The 22,651-nt window shown below is 40.1% G+C and overlaps 1 protein-coding gene across 1 annotated transcript; it reads right to left on the reverse strand.

The window, feature by feature from the left end:
• Positions 1–403: 403 nt before the first annotated feature.
• LOC109207848 (probable LRR receptor-like serine/threonine-protein kinase At4g36180) lies at positions 404–5,213 on the reverse strand. Its single transcript, XM_019370848.1, has 2 exons — positions 1,534–5,213; positions 404–538 (listed from the first exon to the last, which is right to left on the reverse strand). The coding sequence occupies exon 1, from the start codon at positions 4,953–4,955 to the stop codon at positions 1,572–1,574; it is 3,384 nt and encodes a 1,127-aa protein (XP_019226393.1). The 5' UTR covers positions 4,956–5,213; the 3' UTR covers positions 404–538; positions 1,534–1,571.
• Positions 5,214–22,651: the final 17,438 nt, after the last annotated feature.

Here is a 22,651-nt window from a genome sequence, read left to right on the forward strand (position 1 = left end):
AACGGTAGTCACCAACTCAACTGTCGTGCACCACGATTAATTCATTAGGTATCTATCACTTTCCACCAGTATAACTGAATATCCGAGTAACTCTGACCATCAAGATTTAGGCATAAAAGATTAAGTAATTTTTTTGTCTTGTATCCCATGGTTTTCGCCCAATCCATTGAATGCACGGCCACATCCTTAGTTATTATTAGTTAAATTACACAGTCGTCGACAAATTTGAGTCTATCTACTCGAAACATGAATTATTGAGTGGCTACAAAATTATTGCAATGCGTAGCACTCCAAATATTGAAAAAGATAATGCTGTGGCTCTCCGCTGTCTAAGAAATATAATATATACAATAATAACAAATAGATGAAGCCTTTAACGGTCACTGCAGCTGATTATCTTATAAAAATATGATTTAACTCAGATCTTGACCTCGTGTGACCACAAGCATGCTACTATACTTTATTATGGGGAATCATTTCATGTTGCTGGCCTTCTCCACGTCTAGCATGATCTCAATATTTACCAAACTTCCATATCCTATAAATCATAAAAGCGAATAAGGAAGAAATTGTTCACTTGTTATCAAATGAACATGATAAATCATACTCATTATGCTGCTTATGTATTGTGAAAACAGAAAAGAAAAAAAAGAATGGAAAAGACAAAAAAACAAATGGTCCAAAAAACACCCCACAAATCTCAATCATTTTCTTCCTTTAGTCTCTCTCACCCTGGTCTTGTTCAAAAGGGTCCATTACATTAACCTCCCTCAAAAAAAAAAAAAAAAAAAACCACAAAATCTTAGATTCCTTGACCTTAATCTCATTTGTCACTTTCCTCCCTTTCATTTTCATTACTTGTTACTCCACAGAAAACAAGTACACAGAACAAGTAACTATTGTATTCAAACTCCATTGATGCCACTGAATAAAGAAATGTGAATACACGCAACTTAAAGCATTCTTGGAAGTAGGTCTGTATTTTTAATATAATGCCTTTCTCTACGTATACTAGTAATATCTTATAATACATTTAACGGCTACATTTTCAGTACCCCAAGAGATACCTTTTAAGTACTTGATAGCCACGTGATAGAACCAGACTGGTATTTCCTGGCTTTTTGTTCGTTTTTTGGCGGGAGCTAAAGCTGGGCCCCTACCCCCATTATCCTATTCTTTATTTGCACAACTGTCCAAATCATTGACTCACAAACACAGTTCCAACATGTTTCTATTTTCCTTTTTTTTCTTTTTTAACTTTGACTTATTACACTACATTTTGGTCCCCACGCCAAAGGAGAGAAATTCCGGCCGGCACGGTGGGTGTGTTTTAAATAGGAGGAATACAACAAGAATCGAGAAAAATGGCAATCAAGAGAAATACTTGTTTTCATATTTTTTTTAATTAAAGTATGTTTTTGAAAAAATGGCATGAAATTTGAACTGCTAGTGCTAGCTACTATTACATGGCCTTGCAAATTTACTCTCAAAACTAATAAGGCTAATAAAAAAGGGAAAAGAATTAGAATGAACCTCGGGTTCACGGGTTACAACATGCGGGTTGAGGGAATTCAGGCGGGTGAAGGTTGGCAAGTGGGATCGGCTGAAGACGCGATATCAGGGCCAACACGGCAACCTTCAAGCATGAACACAATGTCGGCCATGCCAGGTCGATCAAGGGGGTCGGGTGCAGTGCAAAGCAAGCCTACTTTAATTCCTAACAAGAACTCTTCCCATTCTGATGATTCAGGGTCCAGCTCAAGCAATCCTGGCTCTAGTAGTTCTGAAATTTGCCCTCTCTGCAATTGCCTCTTCACCCATTTCACTATGTCCTCATCTTGTGTGAACATTAATGGCCTTTTTCCTGTTAGTAATTCCAGCAACACAATGCCAAAGCTATAAGCATCTGATTCTCTTGTGGTTTCTCCAGTTAATGCTGCTTCTGGGGATATGTAGCCTAGCGTACCAACTGAAGTTGATGTGGAGGGCTCAGCTGGTGTGGATACTACAAGCTTGCCTAGGCCAAAGTCTGAAAGATGGGCTTCAAAGTCTGCGTCAAATAGGACATTCTGCGGCTTCACATCTCCGTGAACCATTGAGGATGAGTGAAGGAAAGCCAGGCCCCGAGCAATGCCAAGTGCAATGAGGTGGCGCATTGGCCAGTTGAGGACATGACCATCTTGGTGGGACGCTTCTTGGAGCAATGTTGCAAGGTTCCCGTTAGGCATGTAATCATAGACAAGTAGTCTGAGGTCCGGGGGGCCAGCATAATACCCACGAAGAACTGTTAGGTTCCTGTGTTTCACCCTGCCAAGTGACTCCGCCTCTTTTCTGAACATGTTCTCATCAAGTGATGCATCTGGGAGTCGACAAATTGAGAGCACCATTCCATCATTGTAACAGGCCTTGTAGACCACTCCATAACGAGTTCTGCTCAGGACATGTTCCTCGTCAAATTCTCTAGTTGCTTCAATTGTTTCAGCAAGTGTGATTTTGTTATTGAACATAACAAGTTTGGGTCCACCATTCTCGCCACTGCCACGACCACCACTCGTCCTTGAACTAGCCCTTGCAGGACTATGCTTCTTTTCTCCAGCTGCCTTCTCTTTGAGCTTCCTGCGCCACCTCAAGAGGTTGTAAGTGTAGAAGCAGCAGCATGATAAAAGGAGAAGAGCTCCACTGGCAGCCACTGCAATAAACATAATCAACTTATTCCCACCATTACCAGATGTCTCACATCTTCTATCCAATGGCTCCCCGCACAAACCTTGGTTGCCAGCATAGTTCGCTGAATCATTAAAATGGGAGCCCAACATCACTGGAATTTGGCCTACCAAGTGATTGTGTGACACATTGAAACTCATCAAACTCGAGAGCGTGGTAAGATTAGCTGGGATTTCTCCAGTGAAGTTGTTAGCAGAGAGGTCAAGGGTAGTTAAGTTTGATAACCTGGACAGTGACTCTGGTATGTTCCCCGAAAGATGGTTAGAGTCTAGCAAGAGCGATGTCAGGGATGAACAATTGGAAATATCTATTGGGACTTCGCCTGTCAAGTTGTTTCTACCCAAATCCAGCACACTTAAGTGGGAGAGACGTCCGAGATCAGCAGGTATTTGGCCACTCAATGAATTTGAGTGCAGATTTAAATTCTCCAGAGCAGAGCAGTTGCCCAATTCAGGAGGAATTGAACCATTTATGTGGTTGTTAGACAAAGAAAGCACAACTAATGAGGTCAAGAACCCAAATGTAGATGGTATATGGCCAGAAAAGGAATTTGAAGAAAGATTCAAATATTGCATACCCAATAAGCTACTGAAACCTTCAGGAATATTACCAGACAACTTGTTTTCTTGCAAAGCTATAACCTGTAGATTAGGCAAACCAGCAAGATCAAACGGTATTTCCCCTGACAAATTCTGTCCACTCAAATCAACAACTGCTAACTTATACAAAGACCCAATGCTAGTAGGAATGTTGCCTGAAAAGCCATTTTTACTCAGATTCAGAACCGATAGCTGCTGAAGATTCCCGATACCAACTGGCATACTTCCAGAAAAGTTGTTTCCACTGAGATTCAATATGCTTAAATTGCTTAAATCCATTAGCACCTCAGGCAAGCTTCCATTGAGAACATTTCTTCCTAAGTTCAGATTTTCAAGAATAGTCAAATTTCCAAAACTAGAAGGAATGGAACCCGAAAACTGATTCCCTCCCAGTGATAAAATCTTCAAGCTTCTAAGTTCACCTAAAAACATAGGAACTTCCCCCGTCATTTGATTGCCTTCAAGATCAAGAACCTTCAAGTAACTGCATTTCGTAATCTCAAACGGAAGTGCACCCCTGAATAAATTATTCCCCATTCTTAGTTCCTCCAATCTCCCCAAATTCCCAATAGCACTAGGGACTTCACCAGAGAACAAATTCCACGACAAATCCAGGGACGTTAACCCCGAATTGTTCATCAAAATCAAAGGAAATTCACCTTTCATTTGATTATGTTGAAGATCCAAAATTTGCAAGGAACTAAAACAATTAGACTCCACTTTCTTAACAATATTAGTAAACTCATTAAAACCCAACTGAACAATCCTAAGGGAAGGAGCATAAATTGAAACATTACAGAACAATGAAGCTGGCAAGGAACCAGAAAGATTATTGTGTGATAAATTTATCACCTGAAGCTTCGGTAAAGCAGCAATAGCCGCAGGAATAACACCTGTAATAGCATTTCCCTCAGCACTCAAGTGAACCAACGATGAACAGTTCGCAATTGCGGAAGGTAAAGTTCCTTGCAAGTTGTTGTACGCAAGCCAAAGATACTGAAGCTGCTGAAGCCGGCCGAGACTCGCCGGAATTTCGCCGGAAAATTGATTGTATGAAAGGTTGATCAAAAGTAACTGTGACGCGTCAGACAAGTCCCTCGGAATGTCACCTGAGAACAAATTCGACGAAAGATCAAAGTACCGTAAGCTCCGGGGAAGCTCACCGGGGATTTCGCCGGAGAGTTGATTTCCGGCGACATTAAGGATTTGTAAATCGGTGAGGTTGAACATTTCCGGCGGGAGTTTACCCGAAAACGCATTGCTCTGTAAGAAAACAGAATGCAAAAGGGTACATTTGGATAACGAAGCAGGGATAGTTCCGTTAAAGGAGTTGGAACGGAGGCTTAACTTACGCAGCATGCGCAGGTTAGCGATTTGGGGAGTGAGCGGCCCACTGAGTTGCAAATGAGGGAGGCGGAGTTCACTGACTCGAGCATTCACGCAAAAAATGCCGCGCCAATCACAGGGAGCAGAAGGGGAAGAAGAATCCCAGTCAGTAAGTGCACCGAGTGGGTCGTGAATACTGAGTTTGAAAGAAGTGAGGGCTTGAATTTCTAAAATGGTTTGTGGGTTTCGTTGAGCGGAGCATAATGTGGAAAGAAAAACAAGAAAGAGAAGTAAAAAAGCAGCCATGAAAGAAGAAAGTAAAGAGTATCAGTAGGGAAATGTAGTGGATTTAGTGAAGGTTAAAAGGAGCGTATGATAATGATAAAAGGGGAAAGTTTCAGACTGGTAATGGCCATATGCTGTTGCAGAGGCAGAGGCCCCTCCCTTACACACAGACACACAGTGATACACAGAGAGTGAGAGTGTATAAAGTTTAAGGAGGAGGTGGAAGAACACTTTTGAAAAGAAGGGGCCTAAGGTTACTACTGTGGTTAATATGGGTTGGCACTTTTTAACCTTTTATGGGGTGAATTATTAGGCCCTGTTGCTAACTTATTTTCTCTAAAGCAAAAAATATTTAAATTATTAAAAATAAGAAGAAAGTCCTTAGTCGTACTGCTACTTTCATGTGTGATGCTCATCTTGACATATTAAATTATGTTGTTTCTTTTTTGTTACCTACTAAATCCACATGCTCTAGATTTGGCTTGAGGTTTGCGCAAGTGTTCCCAAAAGCTGAAAGAGCCCGCTTTTAGGACAACAACAAGTCTAGTGAATTCTCACAAGTAAAGTCTGGGGAGAGTAAGAGGTACCCAACCTTTCTCCCACTTTAGACGGACAGAAAGATTATTTCCGATAAACCTCGGCTAAAGAAAGGATGAAAAGAAGTAATGATTTTAGTTTTAGGAAAAAATTCAAATAACTTTCCCCAGCCAAATGTGAAGATTCAAGAGTGAAATTGATATATGAAGTTTGGACATAAGTAGTTTCTACTCTTTAACCTATAATGCTAGAAAACTAAATCCTTGTGGCAAAATATTCAAACTTGATCCAATATAGTCCAAATAATTAAAAGTTGTCCAAAGTATGAATTGACAGCATCATTATATTGAAAAGTGAAGTGAGTTGTTGATAAAAGGAAAACAAATAAAAGAAAATGCTAGGTAGTAGTTGTTGTTTTTTTAGCACAAGAATGCACAGTAACCCCTTTATAGCTGTAATTGTTAATGCATATAATGGGACATAAATTGTAATAAAGGCTAATATAATAAACCTGCAATTAACTCAAATTAACTTTTGCACAACAATAATTACAAATTTACAATAAAGGTGGGTGGATCACTGGTTACTCGTCAGTGGTGAGCTGCGAGTTATATACTATTCTTAAAGATGTGTTATTAAACCCCAAATTAATGCTGCCCTACATTCTAGTCCAGTTAAAATAGAGTACTAGTTTTTACTTTACTAGTCTCCTGTCTTTCATTTTTCACACTTTTTATCCCCAGCTTAGCATAAATGTGGCTTTGGTACTTTGACTTATACTTTTGAAATGTGAGCTAGTCAAATGGAGGTGAAAAGTAAAAAAAGCAGACAAAAATCTCTACTCGGGGATTTTGTTTTGAATTCTCAGTGGGATAGTTTATGTAAATTGTGTAGAACATATTCAAACTCAAACATGGTACTGTAGAAGTTTTATGAAGGCAAATTTCTACTTTGTTGACTCTTGGTTTGGGAACTTTGTATTCCATTGTGAGTTAGTAGGACCACAAAAACCTATCACCTCAATTGGCTGAGAGCTTTTCCCAATTTTTTTTTTTTTTTTTTTTTTTTTTTTTTTTTTATAAAATTAAGAGTACTTCTGAACAGGAAAAGAGGTAAGAAAAAAATGAAGATGGAATTCTTTTTGGTGGATTTTTGTTTTAAAATTGCAATTATGAGACTGCAAGTGTTTTTTATTTTTTATCTCTTCCTAAACATGTAATTGGCTGATAGCCAGCAACATTTAGGTCTAATTTTCCCTTCTTATTGGGTATTTCTGTAAGAGCTTATAATGTGTCATAAATTTAAAGCAGCTAAGAATGAGCTCCATGAAAAGTTGCATTCACCTGATCACAGCACACGGAACAATAAAGTTCAGCCCTTTCGATGTAATCTGCCATTTCATGCCCACTTTGAGACTGTCTATGTAAAAGGGTATGATTCGATTCAGGTGACAAACAACATGACACTGGTGAACACATCAAACACAAATTAAATACACTCCCCTTATAACTGGAACAAATACCATAAGGGGTTGTTCTGAAACAATTTTGCAGCAAAATAATAACCAGTTAACCCATTTTTCAGCTTGTAGTCTACGAGATGATTGCAAAGCTTTGCAGTTGTATATGAAAAATTTCCTCAAGACATTCTTCTATTGATTAAAAACTTCAATATCGACTTACCAAAATGAAAAAAAAAAAAATTTGTTCAATTTGTAAAAAAATTCTTAAGTACTAGTAACTTATTGCAGAATCCAATAAAACAAAGTAAAAGTGCTAATCAAGAAAAGAATACAATAAATAAAGATGGAATGCTAATTTAACTCAAAGAATTAGAAAAGGGTTGATTTAAAATTTGACGTGGAAGTTTAAGGACATCAAGAAGTAAAGATTTTCATTAGATGCATAGTTCTTGATTGACTGAAAATAGGATACGGCATACAATGCCATCATAGGCCGACCTTGGATACATGCCATGAAAGTCGCCCCCTCCAGCTTATACCAAGTCATTAAATTTTCCACCCCTAGGAAGTATTCTGCATTCGAGGAGAGTAACGCACGGCCCAAGAATGCTACCGCATCGTCCAAGACAGCACATACACCCAACGATTAAAAGGAAAGGCCGAGGAGGCATGGCAATTAACAAAGTCGGGTTCAGATGGCAATGAGAGGAAAGACGTCATCAGAGACCCCGAAATCGTAGAAGCCACAGGGTCAATTGTAGAGGACCTCGACCCCATCCAACTAGACGATGACGACCATAGCAAAAAAGCTTTCATCGGCCACAAGCTCCAAGATCCAGGTAAATTCCGCCAATTCTTAAAAAGTAACGTAGACCTGTTTGCTTTTTCCCATGCAGACATGCTAGGTATCCCGAAGGAGATAGCAACTCACATGTTGAACGTCGACCCGTTTTACTCCCTAGTGAGGCAAATTAGATGAAAGTTCAACTCTGCAATAAATGACGCGGTTCGCAAAGAGGTCGAAAATTTATTAGTGAATGGTTCTATCAGGGAATAGAAGTACCCTCAACGGGTCGCCAATGTGGTCATGGTGAAAAAGAAGAACGGGAAGTGGCGGATGTGCGTAAACTTCACAGATCTGAACAAAGCCTGCCCAAAAGACTCGTTCTCGCTGCCCCATATCGACCAACTCATCAACGCTAAAGCCGGGCACGAACTGCTGAGCTTCTTGGACGCCTACTCGGGCTACAACCAAATCCTCATGGAGGAGGAGGACCAAGAAAAAACTACTTTCATCACCCACCAGGGGACATACTGTTACAGGGTGATGCAATTCGAGTTGAAAAACGTAGGGGAAACATATCAGAGGCCAGTGACCAAAATGTTCAAAGATCAACTCGGCAAGACCATGGAAGTATATATAGATGACATGTTCGTCAAGTCAAAAAGGAAGGAAGACCATATCGACCACTTGAGGGAAGCCTTCGACATACTTAGACGGTACAACATGAAATTGAACCCCGAAAAATGCGCCTTCGGTGTAACCTCTGGAAAGTTCCTCGACTTCTTGGTATCGCAACGAGGCATCGAGGTCAACCCCGACCAGATCAAGGCCATAGAAGGAATCCCAGAAAATTTAACCAGCAAGAAACAAGTGCAAAAGCTGACCGGCCGGATAGCCGCCCTGTCGAGGTTCATCTCGTGGTCCTCCGATAGGTGCCACAAATTTTTCGGCGTACTCAAAAAGGATAACGGACTCCAATAGAATTCCGAATGCATTGACGCCTTAAAAGAACTAAAGACCTACCTATCTTCGCCATCATTGCTTGTTAAGGCAGAACATGGAGAGTGTCTTCTTGTCTAGCTGGCCGTGTCCGATGTCGCAGTAAGTGCAGTTCTGGTACGAGAAAATAAAGGTATGTAGTCTCCAATCTACTACATTAGTAAAACTTTTGTCGACACTGAAACGAGGTCCTCCCACCTCGAGAAGCTAGCTCTGGCCTTGGTCGTAGCTTCACGAAAGCTTAGACCTTATTTCCAGTGCCACCTCATCTCTGTGATCACGACTTTTTCTCTAAGGAGTATCCTGCACAAACCCGAACTGTTCGCAGATTGTCCAAGTGGGCCATAGAGTTGAGCGAGCATGATATAACCCATCAGACGCGAACGATGATAAAGTTGCAAGTTCTTGCCCACTTTAGTGCGAAGATAATGCCCGAAGTCGAAAGGGAAACCGCCAGTACTTCTGCCAAAATGCACGACCAATGGGTTTTGTACACCGATGGCGCGTCTAATGCATCAGGATCCGGACTGGGACTCGTGCTCGAGGTCCCAATAGGCGAAATAGTTCGCCAGTCCATACGGTGCCCTGATATGACTAACAATGAGGCCGAGTATGAGGCCCTAATTGCAGGGTTAAAGTTGGCTCTCAAGTACGGAGCACGGTGAGTTATCCTACGATGCGACTCGCAACTCATCGTCAACCAAGTTACAGGGACTTTCCAAATTAAGGAACAACAGCTACAGAAATACCAGGCCAAAATTTGCAAACTATTACCCGAGTTCGACGAATGCCAACTCGATCAGATACCCCAAGCACAGAACATCGAAGCGGATGACCTCACTAAACTGGCAGCGGCCACCAAAAGCATAGCCGGAGCAGGGGACATGGTCACCCTCCTCCATTCATCAATAGATCAAATCGAGGTACGAACTATAAACTTGACTTGGGACTGGCGCAATCGTATTATCTCATATTTGCAGGACGGAGTGCTCCTAATCAAACGCGGCGCGTCCTCGAAGAAGTACACGAAGGTCACTACGGAGCTCATACCGGCAATCGAGCTCTCTTTAGATGCCTCATACGAGCGGGCTACTACTGGTCCACGATGAAAAAGGAGGCTGCCGACTTCGTAAGAAAATGCGAGCAATGCCAGAAATATGCCCCCACGATTCACCAAGCGGCCGAGCACTGATCGGTTCCAACCCTATACCACTATAGAATGGCAAGAGTGATCGATGGAGATTTTACCCGAGGGGACGGGATCGATTTCCACAGAGAGCTAATATTAGTTTAGAATTGGGTTTCTATCTAACCTAGCTATGTGCGATGTTCTTGATTACACTTCCAATCATGCTTTGTTTTGGTTTCTATTCTACTTTTAACACTAATGAAGAATGAAAACAAGCTAAGTATGATTTTTTGTAAAGGTTTTCTCAATTTGTAAAAAGGCACTAGAGAAGTGACTTGCACCTAGGTGAGTATCTAAACGGGTCTAAAACTTAGGGCAAACTTGTTATAATTGGGATCATGATATAACTATTCACATAATTACTCACTCTATACCTCTCGGCAGTTTGAGTGACTTTGCCCTAATTGGCTTTCTCAAGCCCAATTGGGTGTTCACACAATGCAAGAAAAAATAGCTCAAGTCGGGTATTACTATCTCTAGGTTTAACCCTTGTTAGCCTGAATTTCCTAGACTTAGTCTCTCTTCTCAAGAAGAGTCTAAGTCAAAAAGGCACAAATCAATGTTTGCAACTACCAATTCAACAATTAAAGCATGAATCAAGCTAAATATTATTAACCCATAAATATTTAAGCCCTAAAATTTAAGATCCATTAAATACCCACACTAGGGTTGGGTCACAACCCTAGATAATGGGTTTAACTACTCATAATCAAGGAAGAGATCAAAGATTGAGATGAAATATAACCCATAAGAAGTAATTACAAGAGTAGAATGTAAGATTAATGGTTAACAAAGCCCTAAAATTACTCAAAAGAGCAAAAAGCGGATGTTCACGTGCTCCACAAAATAACAGATATCCTAAAAATCTGAAAAAGAACTATTTATATACAGCTAAATTTTCCGGATAAAATAGCCCCTACGGAGATTTCGCTGACAGCGGAAAACTGGTTGCCTCAGTGCTTGGACTTTCCGCAGCCGCGCAAAAGCAAGCACGGACCGCGGTTCTTCTCTTCTAAGCTGGATCTAGATTTGATTCCGTAGAGAGCGGAAAAGCCACCGCCTCAGCTTTATCTTCAACCACGGTCGCGAAATATGTTCGGAGACCGCGCTTTTAAATTTGAGCTCCAATCTATAGTTCTCTGATTCTCAATTCCGCCGAGGGCGAGATTTGGACCGTGTCCGATGATTCCGCTGCCGTGCAATTTCACCGCGGACAGCGGTGACTGTTATGCCCAAAAGTGACTCTCTGAACCTTACTACTGCTGAGAGCGTAATTAAGAACGCCTCAGCAATGGACCCTCCGCGTCCGCTCTGTTTCTTCGCTGTCAGCGCCTTTGACTCAACTCTGAACTTATGCAGGTTTCACTCCTTTATTAGCTGGTTATGACTTTCTTGTCTCTTTTTGACCAAACACTGCAAACAAGCACAATAAGTTAGCTTTCGGGAATACTTGTACACATTTTTAATCCAAAACCTAAGCAAAAGGAGCATAAAATAGGCTAGAATCCCTAGTTATCAACTCCCCCAAACTTAAGGTTTTGCTTGTCCTCAAGCAAACAAAGTAATTCCCACCTCCTCAAAATAAAAGAAATGAAATTTTCAACTGTCTTAAAGTAACCCCATCAAGCATCGATTGGGACTAACAATTACCCTCAACTCAAATGCATTATTAACAATACACAACCTTTTTAGCACCATGGCTTTAGTGCGACACAAAAGCATCAAGAGTTGACTCAACTCATCAAGGAAACTCTTTCTACTACATTGGTCATTGTGGAACCCAAACTCATAATCCTCGACTCTCCCTATGCAAACCTCACTTTTAGATTGTAGCACTCAGAACGAGGATTGTGGAAAATACACTCATCTCTCTTAAAGGAGGGTCACAAGTCCGGCTCTAAGTACCATAAGCTTGCCCCTTATGTGAGTCACCACTAATATAAGCTCACTCAACTCAAGATCATATAAGGCTTTTGTGGGAATGTAATGAAGGCTTTTGGTTCAAGGTAGGATATATTGGTCTATGAAGGTTTCATCTTTTCTTAAGCACTTCATTTTGGCTCACATTTTCTTGACTCTTTGAGTCATTTACTTCTTTCCTAGGGGACTAGAGAGACACACTGTCACTCTTTCTTGTTCATGTCAATCCTTTTTCTCCTTTCTAGTCTTTCCAAGCCTTTCATCTTTGCTTTTATTGAATCCTTTCAGTTTTTCTACATTGTTCATTTTCTTTTTGACTTTTTTGATTTTTCTTTCTTTTTCTTTTTGCCTTCCCTTTTATTTCTTTTGTACCTTTTATCACTTTTGCATTCCTCGTCTCTTCCCCCAACTTATACTTTTGCCAATTTGTGCTAAGGAAAGATCGGGTGCCAAGAAAGGATCATTATAGAACGGATAAAGGCTTGTATCATTGTTTTTGAAAGAACAAGGGCTATGGCTCAACGGGGTTGACTAGGGATATCATTTTTGGTGGGCTATGGATGTTTTCAAGTTTCAATTTGGATCAAGGAGAGCCTATAATCACTTCTCAAGTCGAGCTACACTTAGGATTTCGCCTAGACAAACATTCAGGGCAAGTTCTAGACTTATTGGCACGGGACTTGGACTTGCAAATCAATACCTCACCTCACAAGCTATTGGATTGCTAAAGATACAGAGTCGAGGGCCCACAACAACCTTAGATAAGATTTGAGCAACACAAATGGTACCTAATAAACCACTCGATGATTGTTTAGTCAACACAAGAGTCTAAAGGTCACAACTATCACCATCCTTTACATATCAATTTGTTTTTAACCACAAGGTCAAAGGTAAATGTGTTAGGCCCAAGTGAAGCTTTGCCTGAGGCACTATTGTTCACTAGCTACTATTTACACAAAAATGAAAACAAAACAGACTCAAACCCTTAAGAAGGTTGTCATGTCATCCTTTATCCGGAAGAGCCACCCGGTTCACACAAACTCTACCTTTGGAAAGAACCGTGGCATTAAGAAAACCAAAGGCTTATTGATTACGAAAATTTGTAAATATAAGAAGCTACAAACTGAAAAAGAAGCTACTAAATGAAATAAGAAGCTATGCTATTAAGGAAAATTGCAAAAGAAGTTATGAGGTAAAATACGAAAAGTAAACTGAATATGTACAATAGGGGATTGAGATGAATATACATAAGAGAGAATGAATATATACATGGAAAAGCAACTTTATATACATACCGAAATTGAAAAATAACGAAAAGTGAAAAATAAATGGTAAAGTTATATACATAACAAAAGTGCAAAATAACAATAAAGAAAAATCAATATCATAATTACAATCCAATTATCAAATCATCAAAATAGGACCACCTCCCCAAAGAAAAACTAGCATTGCCTCAATGCTAATAGAAAAAATAAGATCAATTTGGGGTTATAGAGTAAAGAAAACTCCCTATGGGTCCTCTATCTGCATGGGGCCCTATGGCTGGGTCCTTGGGTCACCTCCCTCGGGGTCCTGTGGATAGCCGGAGGCACCTCCCTCAAGGTCCTCTAGCTCAATCTCCAAGTCATCAGCCTGGGGAATCAGTCGTCTTCTCCTAGGCTCTCCATCAGCCTCCTGCTCCGGTACCTGCTCTGCCTGAGATGCGTGAATTGAGTCCTCTAATAATAGCTCCAATGGTATGTCTCCAACTGATTTCATCTTTTCCACCTCTCCTCCCAATAGCTTCACTGACTCCTTTGAGGCCCGGGTCCTTTTTAGCTTCTTTGTCTGCTTGCTCAGCTCCTTAATTGATTTTCCTTGAACTGCCAGAGCATCCATGATGAGCTTTTGGTTCTCCAAGAGCTTCTTCTGGTTCCAGAAGCTCCTTGAGAGATTCCTCCATTGAAGCTGGCACTTGGGGCTGTACGGGAACTGACTGGGCTACCACTGAGCTGGATAGTACATACAACTTTGATGTTGCTTCCTGCATCTAGTTTTTGATGCTGGAGAGAGTCTGGTTCAACCTATGTGCAGTCAAAGGGTATGCTGACGAGGAGGGCACTGAGGAAGGCATGAAAGTAGATGGTCCGGAGGGAGGATGTGGTATGGCAGTGGGAGGCTCAGAATCAGTGGCCACCACTACTGGCCAGTAGAAGTAGTAGCTTTGTCCTTGGATTTGGGGTTGTCCGTACCATGTAGGCTATATCATGAGAATGACCTTTTTGGCTTCACTTTGGTGTCGAAGTCCCTTTTCTCAACCTCCTGATCCTCCAGGTACATAGTGAGGAAGTTCGGGAAAGGGTAGGATCTCTCATCCTTGTTGACCACTATGGTGATCACCCTGGACATGATATTCCCGACATTGATCGGGTACCCTGCCATAATGGCCGCCACTATAATCGCCCGGGAAACCGGCATATCACTATCATGAGTAGTGGTGTCTAATCTGCTGCACACAAATGTCTCCCAACCCTTCGCCTCGAAGCTCAGGGTGTTCCTGTAGATAGGTGATGTTTTATACTTCAATACCACACAAGAGGGGGGGGGGTGATTTGTGTGGTACCCAATTTTTGCTTAACTTGATTATAGAAGGACCTGGTTCTTCTATATGTTCCAACTACTACTATTTGCGGAATAATGAGTAAAGAAAATATAGAATACAGAGATTTTTATGTGGAAAACACCTGGCTCAAAAGGTGGAAAAACCACGACCTACTACTCAGTAGGATTTTCCCAAACTTCCACTAAAATTACTGAGCCAAAAACTTCATTTACAAAAACTCTTTGTAAACCTAGGATTAACTCTAATCCCGTTGTGGCACACAGCCTCAACTGTTGCGACAACTTCAAGTTAACTCTAACTTGAACACTCTAAGTACCTAATACAATTGCTTCTATAAAAGCTAAAAGGTACAATGTAAAATCACCTACTACAATTGAACTAGAATAAAAGATAGACACTTGGAACTGGTTCTTCTATCTGGTTCAAGTTGCTTCAGGATTGCACGCTTGAATCACACATAAATTGCTTGCAAAATTGCCTTGCTATTTTGCTCTCAATTTACGTTTAACTTCTGCTTATGTGCATTACCTGTAAAAGAGAACAACATTGATATTTAATGGGTTAGTAATTAGAGATTGAGTGGGATACAGACGCTACTCTTCTATGGTAGAAGAGTTCTAGTTGATCTCATACTCTAACACTATCCTTTTTCTAAGCTTTCTCTTCGTGTAAATAGTCTTTCTCTCCTTATCCAATATGCAACTTTTTCGATCAGATCAGGAGATATTACTTCTGATAAGTTAGATTTATCTCCTTCACGTGTGTCTCACATGTTTGGGTTGATCATGACTGTGCTTCACAAGATAGACCTGGTCCATGTCTGAGTTCTTTTGTCAGTCTTCAAAACTACAGCTTTACTTGGGCTAACAAATTCCCCCTTTTTGATGATGACAAACTCTGTGCTTTTTACTTATTTAAACCCTGTAAGAACTCAGCTTAACCATCAATACAAAGTTTAGAAAATTCACTTATCATCAAGGACCAGGTGGTTAATCAGGTTATAAATATCACTTATTCAGAATATGTAAACTTATTCAGAATATGTAAAGCACAATATCTCTTCCCCCTTTTGGCATCATCGAAAAGTTGCATACACAAAGTGTGAGTCCCAAATTTAATAAGTACTCATGGCTACTGTGGCAACTGCAAGTGCAATCATGGATTAATCATCAGTATTCAAGCAAACATATTTAAACTATCAAGGAAATATTAACATTTAATCAAGAACAAAAACAGTAGATATCATTGATAGAGGATATGTTTCTACCACAATCCACAACCAGATAGCAAAAATATTCAAAAACATGAGCAAAAGAAAGAAAAATCCCTAATCCGGGTCACTGAAGGTACTAGACAGGTTCAGGAGATAAAGGCTAGAATTCCTAAGGCTTGGGGGAGCTAGAGGGTTGGTTTTGGGATTGGAGAAGATTCAGCATATTGTGAAGAATTCCATCATTCTTCTCCTTTTCCTTACGCTCAGTTCTGAGAGCATCCCTCTTAGATTCCACCTCTGCCACACGAGCCTTTAGCCTAGCTATCTCAGCATCCTTGGCTTCACTTTCCTGAACAAGAGCCCTGACTTTACTGTTGATAGGTGTCTTCTTGGATGAACCAGGTTCATTTGGGATGGCCTAAGTAGTCACAAGCAAGCAGAGTGTTAATGCCAAAGTAATCCTTGCTTGTGGCCATTTCCATTTCTTTAGAGGCACATTGCATCTATCCAGAACTGTAGTTAGAATAAGGCCATAGGGGGTAGCATGAGCCTTGGAGCCATTGATAACCCTGTCCAGTAGCTTGATGATGAATGCAGGCCAGTTAACTTGCCTTCCACTTTCAAGGCACTCCATCAGAACTAAGTCCATATAATTTGCAATATGCCTTCTCTTCTACCTGGGCAGTAGGCACTTGTTCACAAACTCAAAAATGACTTTATGTTGTGGCTTCATTTCACTCTTGTGCACAAACTTGGCCTCATTCAATTCTTCAACATCACATAATCTCCTGGTGATTGTAAGGGTAGACGGAAGGGAATCCAGACTTGGCCATCTCTGTCTGGTGTAATCATCATATCCCTCAGCAGGGATATCAAGAATCTCTCCCAGTTTTTCAGCATCAAATGTCACGTGAACTCCTTTGACTTTGCTTGTAACTCGGCCATCTTTGACTTCAGCATTTGCCATGAATTCAATAATTTCATTTCTGGCCAATCTCCCATCCATCTGGAGGACCATGTCCTTCCAGCCCTGAGCAGCTAAGGTGTCAACCAAACGAACCATTCCTGGTTCTACCAAATCTTTCAGCAATCTACCCTTCAAAATTTTCCTTTTTCCAAACTTGGCAAGCTTGTCTTGTTCACCATCAGACTCGTTTTCTTCTTCACCACTCCATTCCTCATCTTCAGAAACTCTAACTTGTTTACTTTTTACCGCAGACCTTGTCCTCTTGGCCAATGAAGGTTCAGCAGTCTCAGACACAGAGAAAGACTTCTTGGAAGAAGTCTTGGTCTTTTTGGGCTTGGGGGTCTGAACCTCCACTGTTGTAACTTTCTCCTGATGGACCTGTTCCATCTCCTCAACATCAACAGTTTCTAAAGATTCTGCAACCTTACCTTTTCCTTTATCCATCCTTTTCTTCTTACTTTCAGCCAAAGCTTGTTGTAGTTCTCTCTCACTCTGTTTCACCCTGCTTCTTGTTGCTCTTCCCTTTGGCAAGGGAGTTTCAGTAATTGTTGGGGAAGAAGCCTTTTGTTTCTTGGAAGGTTTAGCAGCACTGGAGGGTTTTCGTGTGGGTGTTCTCCTTTCTTTGGATCGTAACTTACACCTACCTTTTTCAGATGGTATGCTTGGGTTTCTTCAATTGATGAACCAAGTTCATCTCCCTGTGAGCTTAGATTAACTAGACCCTCAGCAGCTTCCCCTGAACCGCTTCCCCCTGACTTCTTGCCACTTTCTTCAACATTTTCTTGTGCAACCCCACAAATAGCAGGTACAGATACTCCAGCAGTGGGTGAATGATCAACCACTCCTTTTCCTTTTCCCCTCACAGTACCACATTCACCCTCTCTCTCTTTTTCTTTTTCAGATTTCTTTTTACCTCCACTCCTTCCTAACCCAGGTAGTTCCACATCCCTTATAGGTCCAACCAACACAAACCTATTTTCTAAATTTTTAGCCAAAGAAGAACTTACCTTAGAAGGGGATTTCTGAGCCTTATCAGTGTCAGAAGATCCAAGTCCTTCCCCCTCACTATCGGATTTGAAAGAATCAGACTCAGAGTTAGAATCAGAATCTTGGACCCGGCTTGCCTCTAATTTCTCATTCAATTTGTTTGAAAGAGAACCAGAAGCCACAATTTTTTGTGCAAGCATTTTTACTCTCCTTCGCCTGGGTTGGGGAGTTGTGCTAGGTGAAGGAGGGGTAGATGAATCAGAGGGAGTAGGCTGTGGAGGGGTTCCAGGGTTTTCTTGTGGGTTAGACATTGTAGCTTATTGCTGGAGAGAATTGGTGAGTTAAACCTTTGGAGAAGAAAGCAATTGAGAGTGAAGAGAATTTTGGACGGTTTTGAATTATGAGAATGGCAGGAAGTAATAATGAGTATTTAAAGAGTAGGACTCATTTAATGCATAACGGTAGCTTTATCAGTCAATTAGAGGTCTAATCAACCTGAAATGGCAGGTTGAACGAGCGATTAAGCGTCCCTAGATTTTAGGCAATTTTTGTGGTTAGAATTCTAATGAGGACGGAACTGGTTCAAAAACAAACGGATAGAATTTTCTAAGGAGTTGAACAATTGTAAGACTTCTGCTCATGATTTAAATATTTATATTTCTAATTGTGCAGAGTATAGAAAACATACCTTGACATTCAGATGAACCAATACTGATGAATCAGGTTCTTCATTTAGAATTCTCTTGACCATGCCTCAATTTACCACAATAGAGAAAACTTTGTAAGAGATCAGTGAGTCATATTAACACATATCACAGGAGTATACTATTTACAGTATGAAGCTGAGTAAAAATTAATCTAGATATTTACACAAGTTCAGATTTCCTAGCCAAAAAAAATAATTTTTTTTAATTTTTTTTTTACTTTTTTTCATTGTGCATTCTGAGCTGGTCCCATTAGGTGATTGTTGACACCCAATTTTTTCCTATATATTTTTTTAATATGCAAAATAACTTCAAAATGGCATATGTATGCATATGTAAGCATATTCAAGTGTTTCATTATTTTTCCCATAATTTTAAAGGTTTTTTCAATCAATTTATTTCCACCTTTTATCCATAAGAACCGCTAATCACTTCCAAAATTATTATTTTTTGGCAAATCATCTATTGGATTTTCATCTTTATGCTAAAATATAGCTAAGGTAATTTTTGCATATTTTTTACAAATTTATTTAGTATTTTTCAAAGCTAAAGTTCATAATTGCAATACCAGCCTCTTTTAAGATTTAATTGTGTTTATATTCATAAAATCAAGCCCCATATTTTTAAAGTGTCAATTATATATCATAAATCATTTTATTGCTTTCAATTTGTTTTCAGAAACTTATTTACTATTTTTTATAAAATAAATAGGGAAAAATGGCCATTTAAAATCTAGCCCAATTTCATTCCAATTTTAGCCTAATTGTAACCCCAAATTAGACCCCAATCCCTAGCCCAAATAAACCCACTGGACCAGGCCCAAACCCGCTCTCATAAACCGACCTACCTACCCTCTTTAATCCAGGTCGTTGATCATTCAGATCAACGACCACCATTTGCCCTTCCATAATTAAACCCAAAAGACCCCTAAACCCAATTCATTTCCTACCTACCACCGCCCTTGAATCCCTCTCCTCTTCTCCTAAACACTAGCCGCCGCCACCCTAATCCACCCTAATACCTACCAAATCCATGGCCTTCCGAGGTCATTTGAGATCTATACCAGCCTTCCATGGCTCCTGGGTGTTTGGTTCTATGGTTTCATGACCAGACCTCGAAGGATTCTGGTCCAGTCCTTGCTCGACTGTTGTTCATGGCCTTTCTCCGGCCATCCACGACCTTTCTCCGGTCATCCATGGCCTTTCAAGGCAGGTCCTTGACCTTTTCTGGTTAGATTGTTAACTTTCAAGGCCTTTCTCATCTCTTTTGGGTTTTCTGAAACGCTAATCTCTAGGACCTTCCGATTTCTTTCAGATCTATCTTAGATCTGTGCTTCCTATGAACTTTCTAAGTGCCTCTCGAAGGTTCTTTGACTTTTCTTTCAAAATGACTCTTCAACAATTAGGGTTTTTCCTTTAAGTTTTCTCCCCTGATCTTAATGTTGTTGATGATTTTGCTATTTGCTCATGTTGCTATTCTATCTATTTCAGCATGTTAAAAACCCTAGTTCTTTTATTCTTATCCGAGTTCTGGAAATTGTTTGTTTAAATGTGTACTTGCTTCGTTCTTGTTCGACTTTATTTGATTCTGAGTTTTATAATCTTTTTAACTCGACTTTTGTCGAAACCCTAACTTCTCAAATGCTTCCTCACCTGATACAGTGAGACCTTTACATGCCTTTGATTTCTTTTACCTGATGCTATGTTTTCTTCACTGTTGATTCTATGTGACTTGACCTACTTGACTACTATGCTTCGAATGTTTGCTTTACTACTGAATCCTAGCTTATTTCTGCCACTACTGTATGTTTGTGATTATCTCTTTTTCCAATGAGTTTGGCCTCGCATGTCTGATGTTCCGGCTCACTCTATTTATATGCTGAAGCCTCTTCCTTGATTGATCTTGGTCTTGTGACTGATTACAAAGCTTTTCTTTTATGAACCCTAATTTCACTCGCTTGTTTAAAATTAATTGATTCTTTTCCTTTGCTGTGATATTCTACCTTACTGAATATTTTCGAAAAAATAAGCATATTTTGTACTTAGACTTGATGGTTCACCTCATGCTTTTACTACCGTTTATATGGCAATGATCAATCAGTCTTCAAACTGATTTTCTTTCCTTAATTAGACCTGTTAGCTGCCATTAAACAGTGATTCCTTAATTAAAGGGAATCACTTGTGTTAATTGATTCTAATCTGTGATTATTTCCATGTTTGTGTTAAGACTTTACTTATTTCCTTACTTATCACTTGTTTTCAAAACTATAAATACCCACCCCTCTTTTCTTTGAGAAACGAACTATCTAAGTTCAGAACACGCACTTCACTAAAAACTTCCTCTTTTCTCTGTTACTGTTTGTGCTACTGCTTTGTCTAGTCGGCTGAAAGCCAAGCTAGGCTGTGGGAGTTTGCTTACTTTTTCTTTTTCTGCACTTTTCTTCTTACTGGTATGTCCTAGTTAATTTTCAAGCATCAACAACAACATGTTTCTGTAATTGTTTCAACTTCCTTTATGCTTGTCCAGTTCTGCTTATGTTTCTGCAATCAAGTTACATTACTAGCATGTTGAAATGTGTTCCCTTCCCTTTTTCGAGTTAATGCTCTCCTATGTGTATGAATCCCAAACCCCACATCCCCTCTTTGTGTTTGTATTCTCTGGCTCGTTTGTGAACATGCCAGCATCCTCTATTGCTGTGCATGTCCAAACCTGATCCCTCCTAAGGTCATATGCTTCATGCAATGTATTCCCCAAAACCCCTGACCCCTTTTTGTGTAGCTACCGGTTCTGTGTACTACTGTTTTCAAATCACCCTTATAACTTACTATTTCCAGTCCAGTTTTTTTAAAAAAATCTCTATGTTCTGCACTTTCACTATATTCCTAGAACCTTAGTTCTGCCCCTCTTGTGTGAGCCTTGCCTTGAGATCCTTGAGCTCCCTCTGAACTTGGACACATAAGGGCTGTCCCTTCCACACTGCACTCCTCTCTATCTGGTTATGCAAACCTGGGTGTAAGTACTGCCCGGGATCCCTTGAGACCCTTAGGGAACTTTGACACACCCAGGTCTGAGAAAGGCTTTGAAACAAGTGGCATTTGAGGTGGTTTGTTCCATAACTCAGAGAGGAAGTCAGAATCAGGCTTCCTATGGTTGTAAGTTCTTATTTTTACATTTTTTTTGATGTAATTCAGTATTTGGTCTGTAATAATTTGTAAAAAAATATTGGGGTTGACTAGTGAAAAGGGATGGGGTAATTATGCATGTTTTAAGGGTAGATATCTTGCCTATAGGATCTGTTTTTTTTAATAAGTTCTGCATGCTTACATCCACACTTAGATATCTGTTTTTAATAAGTTCTGCATGCTTACTTCCACACTTAGATATCCTGCCTATAGGATCAGTTTAATAGAGTTCTGCATGTTTACTTCCACACTTAGAAATCATGCCCATAGGGTCTAATGGCTATAATCAGGCATCCTATTTACAAGGTTAAAATCAACTTCGAAATTAGATGTCATGCCCATAAAGTTAATATCAATATTTTATTGAAATCATGCCTATAGGAATTTTGCTGTGATCAAATAAATCCTGCCTACTCCACTGCATTAGATACCATGACTATAGGACCAAATCAGCCTTTAATATTAGATACCATGTCTGTAGGGATTAAAATCAGCAACAATAGAGATTATGTCCATAAAATCTGAAACCAGTTTAGTTAAAAATCAGTTTGACTCGTACTGTGTTGAATTAGTTTAAACAACTTACTCCTTTCATTAATGCGGTCTAGCAAGCATGCCTATAGGATCCAATTTGCTCGTTTAAAACTATCACTGCTTTGCTATTTTTGAATCAGTAATAGATATCATGCTTATTGGGTATCATCAATACATACATAGGCAAGCCTTAAGTAATAATGATAAAATTGAATCCGCCTTTGTTTAATTAGCAACTACTACAACCAGCACGCAGGCCTGATTCGGACTTCTTATTTGAGTTATGTAATAAATGGGTTGATAACTGTGATTTTAACACGTTTTATGCCCATACTTGCCTATGCCTTATGTATGAATTGTCATAAAATAGACCCAGAATGCTTACAAAGTGCGCTTGATTGCAGGTTTGAGCGACAAGATGATGAAAGTCAAGAATCGGCTCGAAACGGAGTGAAACCTGCTCAAGTATCAAAAATCATTGAAGTAGGGACAGGAGGACCTAGCGCGGACCGCACTGATTTGCTGTGCGGCCGCGCTAAGTGATTCAGAGAGCACCCATTTCAGGAGTCTCCAAGCGCGGTCAGCGCTCTTCTCTACGCGGTCAGCGCTGGTGTCTACGCGGTCGCGCTTCATTGTT

This window comes from Nicotiana attenuata, unplaced genomic scaffold (assembly GCF_001879085.1).
Source record: "Nicotiana attenuata strain UT unplaced genomic scaffold, NIATTr2, whole genome shotgun sequence".
Taxonomy (NCBI): domain Eukaryota; kingdom Viridiplantae; phylum Streptophyta; class Magnoliopsida; order Solanales; family Solanaceae; genus Nicotiana; species Nicotiana attenuata.